Source organism: Microcaecilia unicolor, chromosome 11 (assembly GCF_901765095.1).
Source record: "Microcaecilia unicolor chromosome 11, aMicUni1.1, whole genome shotgun sequence".
Classification (NCBI taxonomy): domain Eukaryota; kingdom Metazoa; phylum Chordata; class Amphibia; order Gymnophiona; family Siphonopidae; genus Microcaecilia; species Microcaecilia unicolor.
The window spans coordinates 119,406,842-119,428,225 of record NC_044041.1 but is presented as its reverse complement, the minus strand read 5'-3'; the positions used below and the strand labels follow the sequence as shown (position 1 = coordinate 119,428,225).

Genomic DNA, 21,384 nt, shown 5'->3' with positions numbered 1-21,384 from the left:
AGAAATGAAGAAGAAAGGAGGAAAGAAAAGAAATAAATGGAAGGAATCCCTGGAAACGGAGTCAAGGGAACAGAGAGCAGCAGAATCAGATACTGGGCCAGCATGATCAGAGGAAACAAGTCACCAGACAACAAAGGTAGAAAAAAAGTATTTATTTTCATTATAGTGTTTGGAATATGTCCACTTTGAGAATCAGGTGCTGAACGTTAAAAGTTTATATTTATTTACTTATTTTATGGCATTTTATCCCATTGTAAACATGAATTAGATTGGAACCTGGGATCATTTAATTTTTTTTCCTGGAGAGGTAATGCATTGCCCCCCCCCCCCCCCCCCCCCCCGGCTATAGCCAGCTCTGCAATTTTTTTTTTTGGGGGGGGGGGGGTGCAGAGGTGGATGGGGGGACGCAGTGGTGGAGGGGGGGGGCGCCGGGGGGGGCCGGGGGGAGGGCCTGTTGTTAAAAATTTACCAGCACACCACTGTTTGCGGCCCACTGGGCACCAGGGCTCTACTTAAGGGAATGCTATGGGGGGGTTAGGGGGCCTGGAGACTCACCGGATCTCCAGCCCCCCTGAACTTGTGTCAGTGTGTGTGTGTGTGGGGGGGGGGAGGTCGAGGTTCCTGCTCCTGTGGGAGGGGGGCTGCTGCACGGGGGGGAATACTAGTATTCAAATGCATGCTGGACAGGGCTCACCATTCCTCCCCAATGGTCTGCAAACCCCAATGCCATTTCCGAGCTGGCGTAGGGTTTGCCGTGGACAGCGCGCCAAATTGGGGAGGAATACATTTAGCATGCATTTGCATGCTACTTGTGCTAAGAGCCCTGTTTTGCATGCATTCGCGTGCTAGTTGTGTCAGAGCCCATGAGCGCATTGTTTCAAATTAATCCAGAACCTGTGGTCAAATTAATTACTGGAACCTGAAAAATCAATCATTTTACTCCTCTCCTTAAGACGAACATTGGCTAATAATAGCCTATAGATTGCCATTTAAAATCCTGACTATGATCTATCAAGTACTGTATTCTGGTGAACCACCATATTTGTTTTGGTAACTAATTCTCTGTACTACACTCTGTACTTTGAGATCATCTCAACAAGGGTTACCGACTATTCCTTCTTTCAGAGTTATCTGCCTGGATATCAATCCTATTTAGTGATGTTGCTCCTACTGATTCATCTGCGAACTAGAAAGAGTATTCGTACTAACGGTCTTTTTTAAGGTAAGTTTGAATGTATGTTTCCTATCCGCTAATCTACAATCACCGCGTTTTTCTACATACATTCAGTCCTTGCTATTTTATCTCATAGTTTGCTTACTGCCTTACCACTGTCCTGTGCCTCACCACCCTCTCTTTTCTAAGCCTATATAGCCGATTGTAGTTTTTATGGCTTTTCCTTGTTGTTCTACAGACACACTATTCAATAGTTGTTGATGGTGTTTGATCATCCTACACAGTTTACCACATTTTTTGTAGCTCCATCTGCATGGTCCTTCTTTAGCTACTATTATCTCCATTTAATGTTGTGTGTAATTTTTAAACCATCCATTTGTGTTTCCTGCCACCACCGCGTCTTTCTTCATACGTTTAGTCCTTGCTATATTATCTCGTAGTTTGCTCACTGAATTACTTCCGTCCTTTTCCTTACCACCCTCTTTTTTAAGTCTATAGAGCTGATTGCATTTTTTATGGTTTATCCTCGTTGTTCTACAGACACACTATTCATTATTGTTTGATGGTGTCTTTTATCAGTAGTCAATAATGTTTAATATTACCGCCTACACATTTTATCACATTCTGTAGCTCTATCTGAATGGCCTTTTTCAGCCACTATTATCTCCTTTTAATACTGTGTTCAATTTTTCAACTATCCGTTGGGTTTCCTGCCACTTGCTCTTTTAAATTTATACAGACTAGTTAATTCCGTTACTTTTTTCTACCATCCCTTTGTGTTTCCTGCCATCTGTTCTTTCCAATTTACACAGACCACTTTTTCCGTCGCCTGCACACACTCCTGATAGGAAGGGGCCCAGATCAGCCAATCATCTTAGTAAGGGTGCACCTGCAGCCCTTCCTTCCGCAGAAAGGCTGCCACGACCACCATGACCTTGGAAAAAGTCCTTGGAGCTGTCACCAGACTGAAAGGCAAGGCCCAAAACTGAAAGTGTTGGCCCAAGACCGCAAAACGGAGAAACTGGTGATGAGGGGGCCAAATGGGAATGTGTAAGTAAGCCTCCTTGAGATCTAGAGAGGTCAAGAAACTCCCCCGGTTGAACCGCGGCCATAACGGAACGTTTCCATGCGAAAGTGACGCACTCGCAGGGACCTGTTCACACCCTTTCAGATCAAGAACAAGCCAATAGGATCCGCCTTTTTGGGCACCACAAAGTAAATGGCGTAACGACCCAAAACCATTCCTTTACTGGCACGGGAACCACCGCCACAAGGTTGAGCAATCCTTGGAGAGTCTCTTTGACCGCTTCAACCTTGTGCAGTGCTTTGCAAGGAGAGTCTACGAAAGACTCTGCAAGTGGTCGAAAAAAATTCTAACTTGAATCCATCTCGCACCATTTCCAGAACCCATTCGTCTGAAGTTACCCTGACCCACTCTCCCAGAAAGAAGGACAGCCGTCCTCCTACCACAGCCAGGAGATGGGCCAGGGTCCCATCATTGTGCATGGGCTCCAGATGCTGCTCTCGAGGAGGCACCACTTGAGCGACAGTCCCCACAAAATGGCTGCTGCTTCTGGGCAAACGCGGTTTCCCCAAAAGAACCTGATCTGCCCGGCAGCGAGCCTCTCTAAAACGAGAGCAAGCAGCTCCTGCCTGAGGACTGGACTTTGGCTTATCTTCAGGCAAACGATGGCCCTTGGAGTCCCCCAGGTCCTTGACAATCTTGTCCAACTCTTCACCAAACAGAAGCTTAACTTTGAAAGGCAAAACACGCCAACCGAGACTTAGAAGCCATATCAGCTGACCAATGGCGCAGCCATAACCAACGGCGTACCAAGACCGTGAGGGAGACTTCCTTCACTGAGGCCCAAAATAAATCATAGAGGAGATCTGCCAAGTAAGCTAGACCTGCCTTGAGACAACAAGGCCTCAACCAGCTCTTCCGAGGACACCGCCTTCTGTACCCACAAAAAACATGCTCTGGCTGCATATGAAACACAAAGACGCCTGAAGCGCCAACGCCGCCACCTCAAGGACAACTTTAGGGAAGACTCCAATTTCCTGTCCTGAGGATCTTTGAGGGCTGTACCGCCCTCCACGAGTAAATTGGTCTTCTTAGTCACCGCAGTAATTAAAGAATCCATTCTGGGAAGATGCAAAGTCTTCAGGGAGTGGATAAAGGTGTGCCATGGCTCTCGCCATCCGCAAACCTGCCTCTGGCATGTCCCATTGCGCAGAGATAAGGATCTTCATCACCTCATGGATATGGAAAGTTCTGGTGGGTCTCTTGGTCCCCGACATTATGGAAGGCATCACTGCGGTCGAGGGACTGCTACCCGGAGAACAGATGTTTAAAAACCTCCAAGGCCTGCACAGTAACGGCTGGAAGTTCCTCCTGGAAAAAAGCCGCGCCGCTGTAGGATCATCTCCACTCTCTGATTGAACTCGCCCTCCTTCAGCATATCAGACCTGGCCAACCTAGAAACAGATGATAACTGACCATCATCCGTCTCCGAGGCCACTGAAACCGCTTCTAGGTCCCGAGGCTCTAGACTTTCCTCTTAGGCAGTAAGGGGGAGACAGAGGCCACCTCCCCTGACGGGGGCCTCAAAAGCTGCCTTAGTGGACCCCCCCCCCCCCCCCCCCCCCCCAGAGCGCTTAAGGAGGAAAGGCTCTGTGCAACAAAAGAATAAATTCAGGGGAAAAAGGGGTCTTCTGTTCTAAAATCCTTTTCCCCTGTCTGCAGCACCTGTGTCTCCTCCTCAGACAGGCACAGGTGCAGACGCGAAAGAAGCATGAGGCAAATTCAAAATGGCGCTGGGAGAGGACTGCCCCGGAGGAACTAGGCATGTAGGTAGGCGTGCTGATGCTCCCAGAGCTCCTCTGCCCATTCCTGAATCCTGGCCAGATAAAAAAACACATCCTCTGAAACGTGCACAGCTGGGCCGGGAAGGGCAGCAGCCGACAAAGCCCCCGAAGCTGCCCAGGCAGAAATGGCACCAAAAACCTCCTCCCCCGAAACCGCCACAGTAGTGCTGTAGGAGGCCGCTGACTCCAAAGCCAAACACCCCACCAGCAACGTGCGGCTTCCGACGTCGGCGCGGATGTTCCCATCCAGGGCCTCACAAGGACAATAAAACAAACCCCCAACGCTGCCTCATCCGGCTCCCACACCAGGAGCAGTGCTTTACTGTCTCAGAGGGAGCCGCCAAAGTACCCTGCGGACCCCTTCCCCACACGCTCACCACCGCCACGGGCCGGGGAACGAAATCCTGCTGCCTGAGAGCACGGGAGTTTGTTTTCTTCCAACACAGCACTAATCCTCGTGTGGCTGCAAGAAAGGGTCCCAAAAGGCTGTGGGGGAAGGAAGGGAGGGACCTGGTGCCACCAGGTATACCCTGCTCACCAGAGAAGGGAGCTCTCAACCCCCTAAGGAAGGCTCAACTCGTCCCTCGGGAAGGGTGAGGAGACAGACACCAGAGCTGCAGAGTTATGACCCTCCACCTGCTAGATAGAGAGAATACTGAGGTTTGGGTGGGCTGTGTATGACCACATACAGTGAGCCTCAGAAGTTCTCTCTATCTCCACCTGCTGGCAGAGGGACATAACGCACCAGTCTCTGGATTGATCTGTGGGACGCTATGGAAACTGTATAGGAAGTTCAAATAAACTATAAACTTACATGCATATATGCTAGCAGCCTGCGTAAGCAAATACCTACTTAACCTCTAGAGCGCATATTGTAAAAGAGGTGTACACAGGGGTGGAGCATAGGCCAGGCTCCCACTTGTGTGGGTAAATTATAGGATACTGCCCTACACTGGTATTTCTACTTCCTTTAAAGCAGGGATGCTCAATGTTGGCCCTCTAGGTCCACAACCCAATGGAGACACTGTTATGATTGGGGTCGGAACCCCTCTCAAACTTACCTCTTTCCTGGGGGTCCAGCTTCTAGCTGGCTTCTGTTTCTTTTCTCTGTCCTTCTGAGCTGGCTCTTTCTCTCTTTGGGTTGTACTGGCTTCAAGTGCTTCACAGTGTTGCATTGGTGTGGGTTTGGGCCCTCTGGGTCAGTGTGCTTTTGCCTAGGTCTAGGGAGTGTGACATCATCAGGGTGGGCCTTGATAAGGAAGTGGTCTTGTTTCCTTCAGGGCCTTTGCAACAGTGGTGTTTGCTTTAGGTAGGGTGGTGCAGTGTGCACTTCTGACTTTGTGTCTAGTTTCCCCTGCTTGCTTTTGCTAAGGGCCAGGTTAGTGTTAGTGCAGTGTGCACTGGTGTCTGTGTGTTTAGCTTTCCTGCTTTTCCCTCTTGGTTTGGAAGCATTGCTGTGTGTAGGGCTTTGGAAGCTCTGTTGTTGATAGAAGTACTTCAGGGTTTGGTGGTGTTAGGAACACTGCCGAGTTTGCTGTTAGAAGTACTTCTGGTGTTTGTGCTATTGGGAGCATTGCAGTCTTTGCTGTTGGTGTTTGGTGCTTTAGAAGCACTTTTGGCTTATGTGTTAGCTTCCCTGTTTTTCCTTGTGGCTCCCCTGTCTTCCCTTTTAGTGCTAGGAGCTCTTCTGGTTGCTTGCCAGAGTAGTGCTTAGGAAGCACCTTGTTAGTTGTATCTAGCTTGCTAGAGCAGTGCTTAGGTAGCTTGGTAGTTTTGTGTTTAGCTTATTAGTGTAGAGCTCTGCTTGTAGTTGGTGCTTAGTAGCACCTGTGTTAGCTTTGTGTTTAGTTCCCTGCTCTGTTAGTTTAGGGCTTAGGAAGTCCCTTTCTGAGCAGGGCTTAGGAGCTCCTGTTTATTATAGGGCTTAGAAGTCCTTTTGTCAGTTTTCTGTTAGGAACACTCCTGCTGGTTTAGGGCTTGGGAGCACATAGATCAGTTTAGGTTAGGAGCACTTCTGTTTCCAGTCCTGGTCCCTGTGTCATCCGGTATCCAGTAAGTCCTGCCAGCTACTCGAACCCAGGAGCTAACCTTCTGGGGGGCTTAGTAGCTAAGTGCAGGTGAAGCTGTGTGGACCAGTCCAGTGTGCTCCAGTCCTGTGTCCTCCAGTCCGGGGGACCAGTCCAGTGTGCTCAAGTCCCGTGTGTTCCGGTCCGGTGTGTGTTCCAGTCCGGGGGATGCAGTCCAGTGTTCCAGTCCTGGGTCCTCCAGTCCCGGGGGATTCCAGTCCATGTGTTCCGGTTCGCTGGGCAGTGCCTGCAGTCCCTGCCGGTGTGCTTACCCAGTGTTGGTTGGTGGGTTTTGCCTGCTGCTGTCGCTCCTCGTCAGCAGCCCAAGGGCTCACGTTTGCTCCAGAGCCCAGCCCCGCGGGCTCTGAACCTGAGAACTGACAGACACTGCATGCAAATAGATCTCATGCTTAGGAAATCCTGAAAACCCGACTGGGGTTGCAGACCTCAAGGACTTGCACTGAGCGCCCCTGCTTTAGGATGAGAGTAACGGGATTTGATATACCGCCTTTCTGCGATACAACCAAAGCAGTTATTTTATGCAATTTCGCAGGCATTGCCTGTTTAATCTTTCTGGTAATCTGTATTGAACTCTCATGGCTATTGCGGAATACAAGCAATAACGTAATGTAATCATATGCAGGTATTTCTCTATCCTAGTGGGGTCCTTTTCCAAAGGAGCGCAATGGAGGGTTAAGTTACTTGTCCAGAGTCAAAAGGAGCTGCAGTGGGAATTGAACCCAGCTCCCCAGGTTCTCTGTCCTCTGTACTAACCATTAGGCTACTCCTCAGGACACCTAAATGGATACACCTAGTTATAGACTTGTCCTCTTAAACTACTGCCCTAGCAACAGCTGCAGCCCAGCAGGATTGATGTGTCATTTCATGCTGCATATACTTCCTGCTCCACTGGTTTGTTATTTATTTATTGTTGCATTTGTATCCCACATTATCCACCTTTTTGCAGGCTCAATGTGGCTTACAATACATCATGGATAATGGAAAGAGAAAAGAGTAATATTTGGTGTTAACAGAAGGATTTGGGTTACATGGTAGTGGAATACATGATAGTAGATAACAGAAGGCATTATTAACATTTCTGGATATATGTAGAGTTTCACATGTTTTGGTCTTTGTGGTATATCTTGTCGAAGAGATGGGTCTTTAGTAGTTTACAGAAGTTGGTCAGTTCATAGGTCACTTTTAGGTTGAGTAGCAATGCGTTCCAGAATGCATGCTCATATAGGAAAGGTTGAATGCGTGCATTAATTTGTATTTTAGGCCTTTGCAGTTGGGGAAATGAAGATTAAGGAATGTGCGAGATGATTTTTTTAGCATTCCTGGATGGTAGGTCTATCTGACATGTAGACTGGGGGCATCGCCATGGATGATTTTGAGGCATACTTTCAAAGCACTTAGCCTTCCAAAGTTCCATAGAAACCTGAAGTTGAACATGTGGGGCTTTATAGTCTCAGGGAAACTGCCGGCATGACCCATTAACAATGAATCCAGCAGAGGAGGCCCAAAGTGCACCTGTCCTGTCAGTTGAAGGGAAAGGGATAGCCTAACGCTGAAGGGTGAGGAATGCACAAGTTGAGGAGAGGCCACTAAGAGGACTGTGAGAAGATTATATTGGGGGAGAGGGGGGAAGGCTTAAACAAAGCAGGAAGGAGTGGATGAGAGGGTTAAGTAAGGGTGAGATCATACATGGAAGTGAAGAGAGCGAGGCAGAGAGAGAGAAGAACAGAGGATAAGGGAGTGAGAGATATTGGATAGGGGGGAGTGAGAAATGATCAGGGGAAGAGGATGGGAGAGTGGATCAAGCAAAACTTGGCATGATGTGCCATAAGAATTAAAGAACCTGAAAGAACAAAGGGCGAGTTGCATGCTTTGTGGTACCTCCTACTGAAAGAGGCTGGGGTTGCAGAAGCTGCAAACTTTTCTACAGCCAGCACTCTTATACCATTCCCTACATCACCTTCTGCTGGGTCTGCAAAAGCTGACTCTCACCCTTACAGCAAGACTTGTACCCCTTTCTGCCTATTTAGCCTTGCACGAGAGGTAGGCAATAGGCAAACTGTGGTTGGCATTATTAAATCAGGTCCCTCTCCCCCCCACCTACACATGCTGTATACCTTTCCAGGGTGTCCTCGTGCAGCTCATGGAGGTTTAAAGTATAAATCCCTTCTTCAGCTCCAACCACCAGGTACTGATCTGGAAGACAGAGAGAGAAGTGTACAATTTGTTCAGGCAAAAAACGGCTTCAGCATCCAGCACTTCTCATCCATAACTGAAAGCCTTTATGTATAACGGAGTCAGCAAACAACCTGTCCTCATTATGCACCTCTTGTCCGCGGGTGAATCCAAGTCACAGCTGAGTTGATTTTCAAAGGGCATCCATTAAAGACTTTAGAAAAGCAGGCTCCCATCTGCCCAGAAAAAAGCATGACTATTAGAAACCAAAAGTATGAGGCAGGAGATTCATTCTACTGAAAGAGAGGCGATGCACAGGCAGAACTTACATGGACCTTGGGGGTCGGTGGGAGTCCATGGCAAGCCGATCTCTGAAGAGGAGAGAGAAGTAGAATCACACTGTAAGCAAGGTGAGATTACCATTGTACCTGGCTGAGAAGCTGCCACAGATGTAAACTAAGTTCAATGTACCAACTTCCTTAAACTTTCTCTAAAAATGCAAGCTTTGCAAACACTGTAGGCCTCCACATACCAGACTGCCTACATCCCACCATCCCTAGATCTTTTCATGCACAGCTGTTTTATGCCCCTAGGCCTTCACACACCTTGTCATCCTCAGGCCTCCACATGCTATGCTGCTTTCATGGCCCAACACAGGTTGGACGGTTTCCTAAAGGACAAGTCCATAAACCGCTACTAAACGGACTTGGAAAAATCCAAAATTCCAGGAATAACATGTATAGAATGTTGTACGTTTGGGAAGCTTGCCAGGTGCCCTTGGCCTGGATTGGCCGCTGTCGTGGACAAGATGCTGGGCTCGATGGACCCTTGGTCTTTTCCCAGTATGGCATTACTTATGTACTTCCTACACCCTGCTGTTTCCTGCCCATAGGCCTCTACACACCCTGCCACCCCATTTCCCCTAGGCCTCCATATGCCTTGCCTCCCCCAGGCCTCCACACATTCTGCTGCCCCAGTACCCTTGGGTTTCAATGCTCTGTCTCCTGATTTTCTCATCAGGAACCACTGAAAGAAGTCTCACAACTCTTGGGATTCAAAGCAGACTCTCATACTGATCTACAGGTGAAGCTAAGCTATGGTGGCTCCTCATTATGCCACTGTTTGTCGCCTCTTTCCTTTTATCACCTCTCCATGGCACCTACTAGCACTAATAAAGATAACTGTTAGCGTGGCTAAAACAGTAAGATAAAGGAAATCATTAGAGCCAAAAAACAATCCTTCAGAAAGTGGAGAAGAGAACCAACTGAAAGTAACAGGATAGATCATAAGGAATGCCAAGCCAAATGCAAAGCGGAGATAAGGAGGGCAAAAAAGGACTTTGAGAAGAAATTAGCGTTGGAAGCAAAATACATAGTAAAAATTTTTTTAGATACATTAAAAGCAGGAAACCGGCCAAAGAGTCGGTTGGGCCGCTGGACGAAAATGGTGTTAAAGGGGCGATCAAGGAGGACAAAGCCGTAGCGGAGAAATTAAATGAATTCTTTGCTTCGGTCTTCACCGAGGAGGATTTGGGGGGGGACACCCGGTGCCGGAAAGAATATTTGAAGCGGGGGAGTCGGAGAAACTAACAAATTCTCTGTAACCTTGGAGGATGTAATGGGTCAGTTCAGCAAGCTGAAGAGTAGTAAATCACCGGGACCTGATGGTATTCATCCCAGAGTATAATAGAACTAAAAAATGAACTTGCGGAGCTACTGTTAGAAATATGCAATCTGTCCCTAAAATCGAGTGTAGTACCGGAAGACTGGAGGGTAGCCAATGTTACTCCGATTTTTAGAAGGGTTCCAGAGGAGATCCGGGAAATTATAGACCGGTGAGTCTGACGTCGGTGCAGGGCAAGATGGTGGAGGCTATTATTAAGAATAAAATTGCAGAGCATATACAAAAACATGGACTGATGAGACAAAGTCAGCACGGATTAGTGAAGGGAAGTCTTGCCTCACCAATCTAATGCATTTTTTTTGAGGGGGTAAGCAAACATGTGGACAATGGGGAGCCGGTTGATATTGTATATCTGGATTTTCAGAAGGCGTTTGACAAAGTGCCGCACGAAAGGACTCCTGAAGAAATTGCAGAGTCATGGAATCGGACGGTAGGGTATTATTATGGATTAAGAACTGGTTGAAAGATAGGAAGCAGAGAGTAGGATTGCGTGGCCAGTATTCTCAGTGGAGGAGGGTAGTTAGTGGGGTCCCGCAGGGGTCTGTGCTGGGTCCGTTGCTTTTTAATGTATTTATAAATGACCTAGAGATGGGAATAAACTAGTGAGGTAATTAAATTCGCCGATGACACAAAATTATTCAGGGTCGTCAAGTCGCAGGAGGAATGTGAACGATTACAGGAGGGACCTTGCGAGACTGGGAGAATGGGCGTGCAAGTGGCAGATGAAGTTCATGTTGACAAGTGCAAAGTGATGCATGTGGGTAAGAGGAACCCGAATTATAGCTACGTCTTGCAAGGTTCCGCGTTAGGAGTTACGGATCAAGAAAGGGATCGGGTGTCGTCGTCGATGATACGCTGAAACCTTCTGCTCAGTGTGCTGCTGCGGCTAGGAAAGCGAATAGAATGTTGGGTGTTATTAGGAAGGGTATGGAGTCCGGTGTGCGGATGTTATAATGCCGTTGTATCGCTCCATGGTGCGACCGCACCTGGAGTATTGTGTTCAGTACTGGTCTCCGTATCTCAAAAAAGATATAGTAGAATTGGAAAAGGTACAGCGAAGGGCGACGAAAATGATAGTGGGGATGGGACGACTTTCCTATGAAGAGAGGCTGAGAAGGCTAGGGCTTTTCAGCTTGGAGAAGAGACGGCTGAGGGGAGATATGATAGAAGTGTATAAAATAATGAGTGGAATGGATCGGGTGGATGTGAAGCGACTGTTCACGCTATCCAAAATACTAGGACTAGAGGGCATGAGTTGAAGCTACAGTGTGGTAAATTTAAACGAATCGGAGAAAATTTTTCTTCACCCAACGTGTAATTAGACTCTGGAATTCGTTGCCGGAGAACGTGGTACGGGCGGTTAGCTTGACGGAGTTTAAAAAGGGGTTAGATAGATTCCTAAGGACAAGTCCATAGACCGCTATTAAATGGACTGGAAAAATTCCTCATTTTAGTGTATAACTTGTCTGGAATGTTTTTACGTTTGGGGAGCGTGCCAGGTGCCCTTGACCGGATTGGCCACTGTCGGTGACAGGATGCTGGGCTAGATGGACCTTTGGTCTTTCCCAGTATGGCACTACTTATGTACTTATGTACTTATATAATATAAAAACATAATAAAAGCCATTTTGAGTCGACCAGGATCCATAAAGCCCAGCACCTTGTCTCAGAGGTGAACTAGAAGTTTTTCCTCAATCTGTATCTATGGAAATAATGTTTAGGACATCAGATCTACAGGCGTGTTTTTTTAAGTGGGGGGGGGGGGGGGGGGGAATCAGAGCCTCCCACCTTGGTGGAGTGAGTTAATACAATCTTGGATTCTGTGATAGTAGAAAAGCTCACCCCTAAAGAAAAGCTTCAGCATTTATCATCTGAGAACTGTTCAGCACCAATATCAAGTCTTACAGCTCTTTAGTTATAATATCAAAGATGTCCCTTAGGTATGGTGGACACTGCATTCTTTTCCTATTAAGGTAGGCAGCATACCTAATTCTTGTGGGTTTGTTAAAGAACACAAATCAGAGTCAAATAGATAGATGCAGCAAAGCTGAACACTTGATGGATCTGTGTGTCTGACTCCTGACTTCTCTCTGGCTATCTCTGCCCCTGTCTCGTCCCTCCAGAGCACTCACCAACGTCTCATCTCTGTGCTTCATCGTAGCCCATTCGGAAGAAAGAAGAGAGGAGGAGGGGTCGGCAGGCACAGAGGAGAGCCCGGTTCCTTCCTTTCTGGGAACAGAGCAGTGGTAACCATGCAACTGCCTAAAACATGGACAGATTGGGGTAAACGTAGAGTGAACTTTACAGAGGAGTACAATCAGGTTCAATTGTTTTTGGTCCAACAGTTTCCTCCTTCTCCTTATCTCTCCCATTCAGACAGAACCAAGCTAGGATCTGGCATGGTGACCTTCATTTGACCACCCACCTCTCACATGCTCAGCCCAAATATTACTCGAGTTCCAAATATTACTCGTTGGGTGGCTGCAATGGCAATCTTGGGCTGTGGGCCACATAAGCCTGACTCCCTTCAGGGCCTACAACCAAGGGCCTGACTTTGACCACTAGGTGTCCACTCCCACACAATGACTGTAACTCCCTCTCCCACCCCCATCCCATGCTCAAATCAACTGCGGAAGAGGAAGTCCTAACCCACGAATCAAATTGGGGACTTTCCACATAATCGTGAACAGCACTTACCATGTAAGTCACCAGGCTAGCCCTAACTTTAATTTCTAATCTGAAAAAAGGATGGCATAATTCTCACTTAATATTATACTGGAGATATAATTTGATCACTGGCTGAAAGGGACAAATAATCACAGCACTGCCTTCCCATCTGCTTATGCAAACAAACCTCCTGTTATATCCATTACACATTCTCCACATCTCTACTGACATCGCCAATCAACCCATTCGAAAATCTTGGCCATCCTACCTGAGGTTGTCTCATTCCCTTGAAGGTCTATGCTGCTCATGGGCTCTTCAGGGGGTTGGTACAGCTGTAATTGAGCTGCCTTCAGTCACATGCAAGGCTTTTTTAATGGTCCCAGTATCACCGGAGGGCGTAATGTGCCCAGGCTGCTTGACGATCTCATCTGCAGAGTAAGAGAGCAAATATGAACCCTTCTAATAATGGCTCTCGACCACAGTCCTTGGGACACACTCAGCCAGTCATATTTTCAAGATACCCACAATGAATACACATTTTTATTTTTATTACATTTGTACCCCCGCGCTTTCCCACTCATGGCAGGCTCAATGCGGCTTACATGTGGCAAAGTGACTTGCCCAGTGTCACAAGGAGCTGCCTGTGCCTGAAGTGGGAATCAAACTCAGTTTCTCAGTTCCCCAGGACCAAAGTCCACCACCCTAACCACTAGGCCACTCCTCCACTCCATGAGAGAGATTTGCATACAATGGAGGTAGGGCATAAACATCAATCTTAAATTCATTGTAGAAATCCTGAAAAACCCAATTGGCAAGGTGCATCCTGAGGAACAGGCTGAATTCTCCCTCCTCCCCCACCCATCCACCTTAGACAGATTCCCTTCTGACACAGTGTTACAGGAGATAATACCCGCATGGGTTTGACGTGAGATATCTTAGACCAGTGATGGCAAACCTTTCAGAGACCGAGTGCCCAAACAGCAACCCAAAATCGAATATTTATCGCAAAATGCCGGTACTCATTATGGGCAGGGTCACCACATATGACTCCACCCCTATGATAGCCACACCCCTTACACCAGCCATGGCGCATATAAACAGACATCATTGAAAATATATACTAGTATAGGAGAAAAAAAATAACATGATTTTTTTCATTATAAATCATTTCTGTAAGCTGTTACAGCTCCAGTATACCCAGTGCAAAATAAGACAGCAGATGTAAATTCTCAAATTGGACATATTCCAAACACTAAAATGAAAATAAAATGATTTTTTCTACCTTTGTGTCTGGTGATTTTGTTTTTCTATCCATATTGGTTCTAGTCTCTGATTCTGCTGCTCTCTATCTGTTCTCTTAACTCCGTTTCCAGGGCTTCCTTTCCATTTATTTCTTACTTTCCTCCTTTCTTTCTTCATTCTTACCCTCCATCCATGTCCAGCAACCCTCCTCTCCCCTCCAGCCACCCATGTCCAGCCACCCTCCTCTCCCCCCTACCCTCCCTCCAGCCACCCATGTCCAGCCACCCTCCTCTCCCCCCCTGTCCTCCCTCCCAGTACCAGGCCTCCCTCCCTCCCAACCAAGCATCAGGCCTCCCTCCCACCAAGCAGCACCCAGCATCAGGCCTCCCTCCCTCCAACCAGCACCCAGTTATCAGGCCTCCCTCCCAGCACCAGGCCGCCCGCCCGCCCTCCACCAACCAAGCAATAAGGCACTCGCCCGCCCTCCTTCCCAGCACCAGGCCTCCCTCCTCCGAAATTTAAAAGGCGTACTCGGGGTTAAGGTGGCCGTCGGGCAGCGAAAAGCGTGTTCTTTGCCGGGCGCCTTCGGCTTCCCTTCTGTCTCTCAAGCTCTGGTCCCGAGGGCGGGACCAGAGCTTGAGAGACAGAAGGGAAGGCCGAAGGCGCGCCGAGCAAAGAACACGCTTTCCCGCTGCCGCCTTAACCCCGAGGTTACGCCTTTTTTAAATTTCGGAGGAGGGGGGGCCCTGGTGCTGGGAGGGAGGGCGGGCGGGCGGCCTGGTGCTTGGTTGTTGTAAGAGGAAGGGAGGGCGGGCGGCCTGGTGCTTGGTGGAAGGAGGGAGCCGGCCTGGTGCTCGGAGGGGAGGGAGAGTGGGCGGGACCAGCGACCGGCCACGCGTGCCAAAGGAGATGGCTCTGCGTGCCCTCTATGGCATGCGTGCCATAGGTTCGCCATCCTGTCTTAGACAGATTCCCTTCCACACTGTTAAAGGACGGTAAACCCAGCATGGGTTTGAAGTGAGATATCGTAGACAGATTCCCTTGTTACAGCTAGATAATACTCGCATGGGTTTTGAAGTGAGGAACCTAGACACATTCTCTTCTGACACAGTGTTACAGCAGGATAATACACACATGGGTTTGAAGTGAGATATCTTACACAGATTCCCTTGTTACAGCAGGGTAATACCCGCATGGGTTTGAAGGGAGGAACGTTAGACAGATTCCTTCCGACACAGTGTACAGCAAGATAATACCCACATGGTTTGAAATGAGGAACCTTAGACAGGTTCCCTTCTGACACAGTGTTACAGGAAGTAATACCCGCATGGTTTTGAAGTGAGGAATCTTAGACAGAGTCCCTTGTGACACAGTGTTACAGGAGGTAATACACACATGGGCTTAAAGTGAGATATCTTACACAGATTCCCTTGTTACAGCAGGGTAATCACTCGCATGGGTTGAAGGGAAGAACATTAGACAGAGTTCCCTTCCGACATAGTGTTACAGCAAGATAATACCCACATGGGTTTGAAGTGAGGAACCTTAGGACAGGTTTCCTTCTGACACAGTGTTTAAAGCAGGGTAATTCTCATATGGGGCTGCTCTACCAACTCAGGGTGTGCTTCAATTATTTATCATCAGCATCCCTGTAATGCTACTTAATGGCTGGTACAGGAGAAAGCCTAGATGTAGAGAAGTCAGCTTCTGCCCCATGTGGAGAGCTTGATAAACCTGGCCTGTGAGCAGAGTGGAGTAGCTAGGGTAGTTGACACCCGGGGCCGGTCATTTTTTAACACCCCCCTCCAAAATCTAGTACTAGGCATGCCAAGAATACAAACACTCAGGACCTATAGAGCAATTCTACCATACCATAAGCAGTCATTTCTACAAATCACACAAGGAAAGGAAAGCCTCTTAAACACTACAGTGAGCAGCAACAAAATAAAAATATATATTTTATTTACAGTTTGTTGTCTCTGGTTTCTGCTTTCCTCATCTTCTTTTCACTGTCTCCTTACATCCAGCATCTCTTAGTTCTCTCTCTGCCATCCAGTGTCGGCCCTCCTCTGCTGTCCCCTACCATCCCAATGTCTGCCCTCTCTCCCTGCCCCTTCCAATCTACATCTGCCCTCTATCTCTGCCTCTTCCATCCACCATCTGCCCCGTCTGCCCTCTCTCTCCCCCTTCATTCACTGTCTGCCCTTTCTCTCTGTCCCTTCAATCCAATATTTGCCCTCCCTCTCCCATCTATCCAGGGTCTGCCCTCCCTCTCATTCCCTCTTCCATCCAGGATCTGTCCCCTCTCTCTGCCCTTTTTTTTAGCCCCCAGTTCCAGCCCCACTATCCCACCAGTCCCAGTTTCAGCCCCAGCCCTTTTCTCCCACCAGTCCTGAGCTTCAGCCCCACAGCCACTTTTCCGTTTCCTTTTCAGCCCCCAGTCCCCACAGTTTCAGCCCCTGCCCCTTTTCAGCCCCCAGTCCAGTACTAGCCAGCCCCCGTATCCCAACCTACCCTCCTTTTCAGCCCCCAGTTCCAGCCCCCTTCATCCACATGCCTTGCATAGGGCCCCCCTTTGCAGTCCGACCCATTCTCCCACCTGCCCCAGGCATGCCCCATTTTCCCTCATGACCCCTTCTCAGACCCCCAGTTCCAGCCCCCTTCTCCCATCTGAGAACCCCCTCCCCACCCCAGTCCCCTCTCCCATCTGAGAACCCTCTCCCCTCCCCATCTGAGAACCCACCACAACACCTCTCTCCTCACCCATCTGAGAACCCCCACCCCAGTCCCCTTCTCCCATCTGGGGGAGTCCCCTTCTCCCCTCCCCATCGGGGAACCCCAACAACACCCCACCCCCCCCCCATCTGGGAACCCCGACAAACACCCCTCTCCCTCTCCCATCTGAGAACCCCCACCCGACCTGACCTGCCTACCAGTGAGCTCCATCGAGAGACAGCTCTCTTTCCTGCTCCCACCCTGCCTTAAAAAAAAAACACACCCTAGTCACAATGGTTAAGTTGTTTTCTTTTAATCAGTCTGTCAGCTTTGGGATTCTACATTTAAGGTCGAATTACTTATAGCCCAGGAGCAGCTCTTTTTGGAGGGGGAGGGGGCTTTTCTACTGCGTTCAATCAGCACCTCCAATCCTTATTAAACAGTGGGTCTCAGAAAGTTCACTTGTCTCATTAGCTCTTTCGTCTCCAAGCGAACACATACAACACTAAAGCCATTAAACTTGTGCATAATACAAATCTAGACAGAAAGAAGTCCAGGTTTCCTTATGGTCTTGAAATTGAAACGTCGGCAACCAGCATCTCTGACAGGCAGGCAGCGCCTCGCGTCTGCCCTGCTTGTAAAGAAGTAAATGTTCTCGTCATCGTCGGGCCTTTCTTCACTGTGTCCTGCCCTCGCGGAAATACGGAAGTTACCTCAGAAGAGGGCGGGACACAGTGAAGAAGGCCGATGACGACCTGAGAACATTTACTTCTTTTACAAGCCGGGCAGACGCGAGGCGCTGCCTGCCTGCGACTCCGCTTCACAAATTTTTTTTTTAAAGGCAGGGTGGGAGCAGCGGGAGCGGAGCACCCCCCCCACACTGCTGACACCGGGGCGGACCGCCCCCACCGCCCCGCCCTTGCTACGCCACTGCCTGTGAGCAACCTAAGGAGGCAGAGATATGGCTGGGCTCCTGAACTGGAGAAGGTCAGATAAGTGGTGCATTACCAAGGATCATCTCGTAAGGGGAGGAGGGGCTCACGGTGGGTTACCATATGGCTCCAGAAAAAGGAGGACGGATTGAGCCAGCCGGGTTTTACTCCCATTGCTTTCAATGGAAAGCAATGGAAGTAAACCCGGCTGGCTCAATCCATCCTCCTTTTTCTGGAGCCATATGGTAACCCTACTCCCCCTCTCCTGTTTGATGAATGTGGAGACCCAGAGGGGAGGTATTATCTTAACAGGGCAATTATATGAAGTGTCCAAAAGCACCTGTTTATAGTTGCCTTTGTGACTTTATAACAGGGGTTCTCAACAAAGTCCTCGGGACACACCCAGCCAGTCAGGTTTTTCAGGATATCCACAGTTAATATGCAGGAGATTAAATCTGCATGTACTACCTTCACTGTATGCAAATCCACCTCATGTATATTCAACGTGGGTATTCCGAAAACTTGACTGGCTTAGTGTGTCCTGGGGACTGGGTCGAGAACCACTGCTTTATCAAATAGACAGCCAGATCTAGCCCTAACAGTACACATACTCTCACACACCAATTTATACCTGCTCCAGAGACAGAGTGTGAGTGTGTGTTCTCTGCCCATACAAGGTATTTTACAGCATACAGACTTTATTTACATCATAACTTCACCCAAACACCAACCCTGAGATTACCTACAAACGAATAACAAAAATTTGCATGCCATATACGTATTTACACCCAACACATTTTCATAACAGACTATTTCTGCTTTACATGCAGACATTGCTTTTTAAAAATATATTGCCAAACTATAGAGCTCTGGTGTCTGCCAAGCTCGGCTATTTTGATTATTTGTCCTTCTGTCTGGGGAGCTGGGCTGAGTCTTCATGCTTTGTACATTAAGATGCTGGTTCTGTTCAGGTTTACTTTTCAAGTCATTGTCATATTTTATGTTGTTTTGGATGCTTTTATTTTTGTCTTATGCTGGCATTACTGCATTGTTATTTCATGATATTATATTTATTTTCTCTTAGTCACGGTTTTACTATAGTTGGTTGTGTTAACCTCCAAAAAGTTCAGGGACCCCCAGTTCATTCCAACCATGCATCCTGGCCCCTTTTCCTCAGGACCAAGTCTGTTCCCACTAGTCCTCTATCTCCCTTCCCCACCAATCCTTCTTTTTTTTTTCTCTCTCTCTCTCATATATATCTTGCTCTCTCTTCCTCGCCCAAGTCTCTCTTTCTTCTCCCCAGCAGTCAGTCTCCTTCTTTTCAGTTATTCCCTGCTATTAATATCTCTCTCTCTCCTCAAATTCTGATGCTGCAATGCTGTTCCCAGGCTGATGTGGGTCCCAGTGCTCCTGCTTCTGGTCCCCATGGCTGTCTCTCATCACACCCCCATTACTGTTACTGCTGGCCCCACCCCCACTGTCACTTCTACTTACAGCCTGCAATCACCTCCAATTACACCCTTACCACCGCTGCTTCTTCCAGCCCCCACAGCTGCCGCAGATCACACCCCTACAACCACTGTCTACGATCACCCCTTACCACAGCTGCCTTTTCCAGCCCCCACCGCTGCCTCCCATCAAACCCCTACCACCGCTGCCTCTTCCAACCCCCACAGCTGCTTCCGATCACTCTCCTACCACCGCCACTTCTTCCAGCCCCCACCGCTGCCTCCAATCACCACCTCACCACTTCTGCCTCCAATCACACCACTATCACCACCACTTCTTCCAACCCCCCATAGCTGCCTCCGATCACCCCTACCACCGCTGCCTCTGATCACACCCCTACCACTTCTTCCAGCCTCCACAGCTGCCTTGGATCACATCCCTACTACCCTTCTGCAATCTGGTTTTCGCCCTCTCCACTCAACCGAAACTGCGCTTACTAAAGTCTCCAATGACCTATTACTGGCTAAATCCAGAGGTCTCTATTCCATCCTCATTCTTCTTGATCTTTCCACTGCTTTTGACACTGTCAATCACAGCATACTCCTCGATACCCTGTCCTCACTTGGATTCCAGGGCTCTGTCCTTTCCTGGTTCTCTTCCTACCTCTCCCTCCGCACCTTCAGTGTTCACTCTGGTGGATCCTCTTCTACTTCTATCCCCTCTGCCTGTCGGCGTACCTCAGGGTTCTGTTCTTGGTCCCCTCCTCTTTTCTATCTACACTTCTTCCCTTGGTTCATTAATCTCATCCCATGGCTTTTCCTACATCTCTATGGTGATGACTCCCAATCTACCTTTCTACCCCTGATATCTCACCTTGCATCCAAACCAAAGTTTCAGCGTGCTTGTCTGACATTGCTGTCTGGATGTCTCAATGCCACCTGAAATTAAACATGACCACAAACCGAGCTTCTCATTTTTCCCCCCAAACCTACCTCCCCATTCCCCTGTTTTCTATTTCTGTTGATGGCTCTCTCATTCTCCCTGTCTCCTCAGCTCAAAACCTTGGGGTCATCTTTGACTCTTCTCTCTCCTTCTCTGCTCATATCCAGCAGATCGCCAAGACCTGTCGTTTCTTTCTTTACAACATCCGTAAAATCCGCCCCTTTCTTTCCGAGCACTCTACCAAAACCCTCATCCACACCCTTGTCACCTCTCGTTTAGAATACTGCAATCTGCTTCTTGCTGGCCTCCCACTTAGTCACCTCTCCCCTCTCCAATTGGTTCAAAACTCTGCTGCCCGTCTCATCTTCCGCCAGGGTCGCTTTACTCATACTACCCCTCTCCTCAAGTCGCTTCACTGGCTCCCTATCCGTTTTCGCATCCTGTTCAAACTTCTTCTACTAACCTATAATGTACTCACTCTGCTGCTCCCCAGTATCTCTCCACACTCGTCCTTCCCTACACCCCTTCCCGTGCACTCGCTCCATGGATAAATCCTTCTTATCTGTTCCCTTCTCCACTACTGCCAACTCCAGACTTCGCGCCTTCTGTCTCGCTGCACCCTACGCCTGGAATAAACTTCCTGAGCCCCTACGTCTTGCCCCATCCTTGGCCACCTTTAAATCTAGACTGAAAGCCCACCTCTTTAACATTGCTTTTGACTCGTAACCACTTGTAACCACTCGCCTCCACCTACCCTCCTCTCCTCCTTCCTGTACACATTAATTGATTTGATTACTTTATTTTTTGTCTATTAGATTGTAAGCTCTTTGAGCAGGGACTGTCTTTCTTCTATGTTTGCGCTGCGTACGCCTTGTAGCGCTATAGAAATGCTAAATTGTAGTAGTAGTAGTAGTGCTTCCAATCACAACCTCACCACTTCTGCCTCCAATCACACCACTATCACCACCACAGCTGCCTCCGATTACACCCCTACCACCGCTGCCTCCAATCACGCCCCTACCACCGCTGCCTCCAATCACGCCCCTACCACCGCTGCCTCCAATCACGCCCCTACCATCGCCGCCTCCAATCACACCCCTACCACCGCCACTTCTTCTGACCCCCACTGCTGCTTCCAATCACACCCCTGCCACCGCTGCCTCCAATCACACCCCTACCACCGCTGCCTCCAATCACACCCCTATCACCGCCACTTCTTCCAGCCCTCACAGCTGCCTCCGATCACACCTATTGTCACTGCTGACCCAAAATCCACAACCACTTCTGCTTCTAGCCTGCACAGTCATCTGTGATCCCAACTTCATGGCCACTACTGCTTTCAGTCTATGCAGGCCACCTCCAATTCCATCCCCCACCACTGCTGCTTCTTCAGAACTCCCCAACTGCAGATGCTGCTACTATATCCCAACAGACACCACTGATACTGTCTCTA

At 48.6% G+C, this 21,384-nt stretch overlaps 1 protein-coding gene across 1 annotated transcript in view; it reads right to left on the bottom strand.

The window, feature by feature from the left end:
* Positions 1-21,384, bottom strand: part of MAP4K2 (mitogen-activated protein kinase kinase kinase kinase 2) — a 108,204-nt gene that overhangs the window by 43,564 nt on the left and 43,256 nt on the right. The window contains 7 exon segments of the mRNA XM_030217640.1: positions 8,245-8,322; positions 8,453-8,537; positions 8,631-8,672; positions 12,117-12,190; positions 12,193-12,246; positions 12,920-12,975; positions 12,977-13,074. Coding sequence (XP_030073500.1) covers positions 8,245-8,322; positions 8,453-8,537; positions 8,631-8,672; positions 12,117-12,190; positions 12,193-12,246; positions 12,920-12,975; positions 12,977-13,074 — 487 coding nt within the window.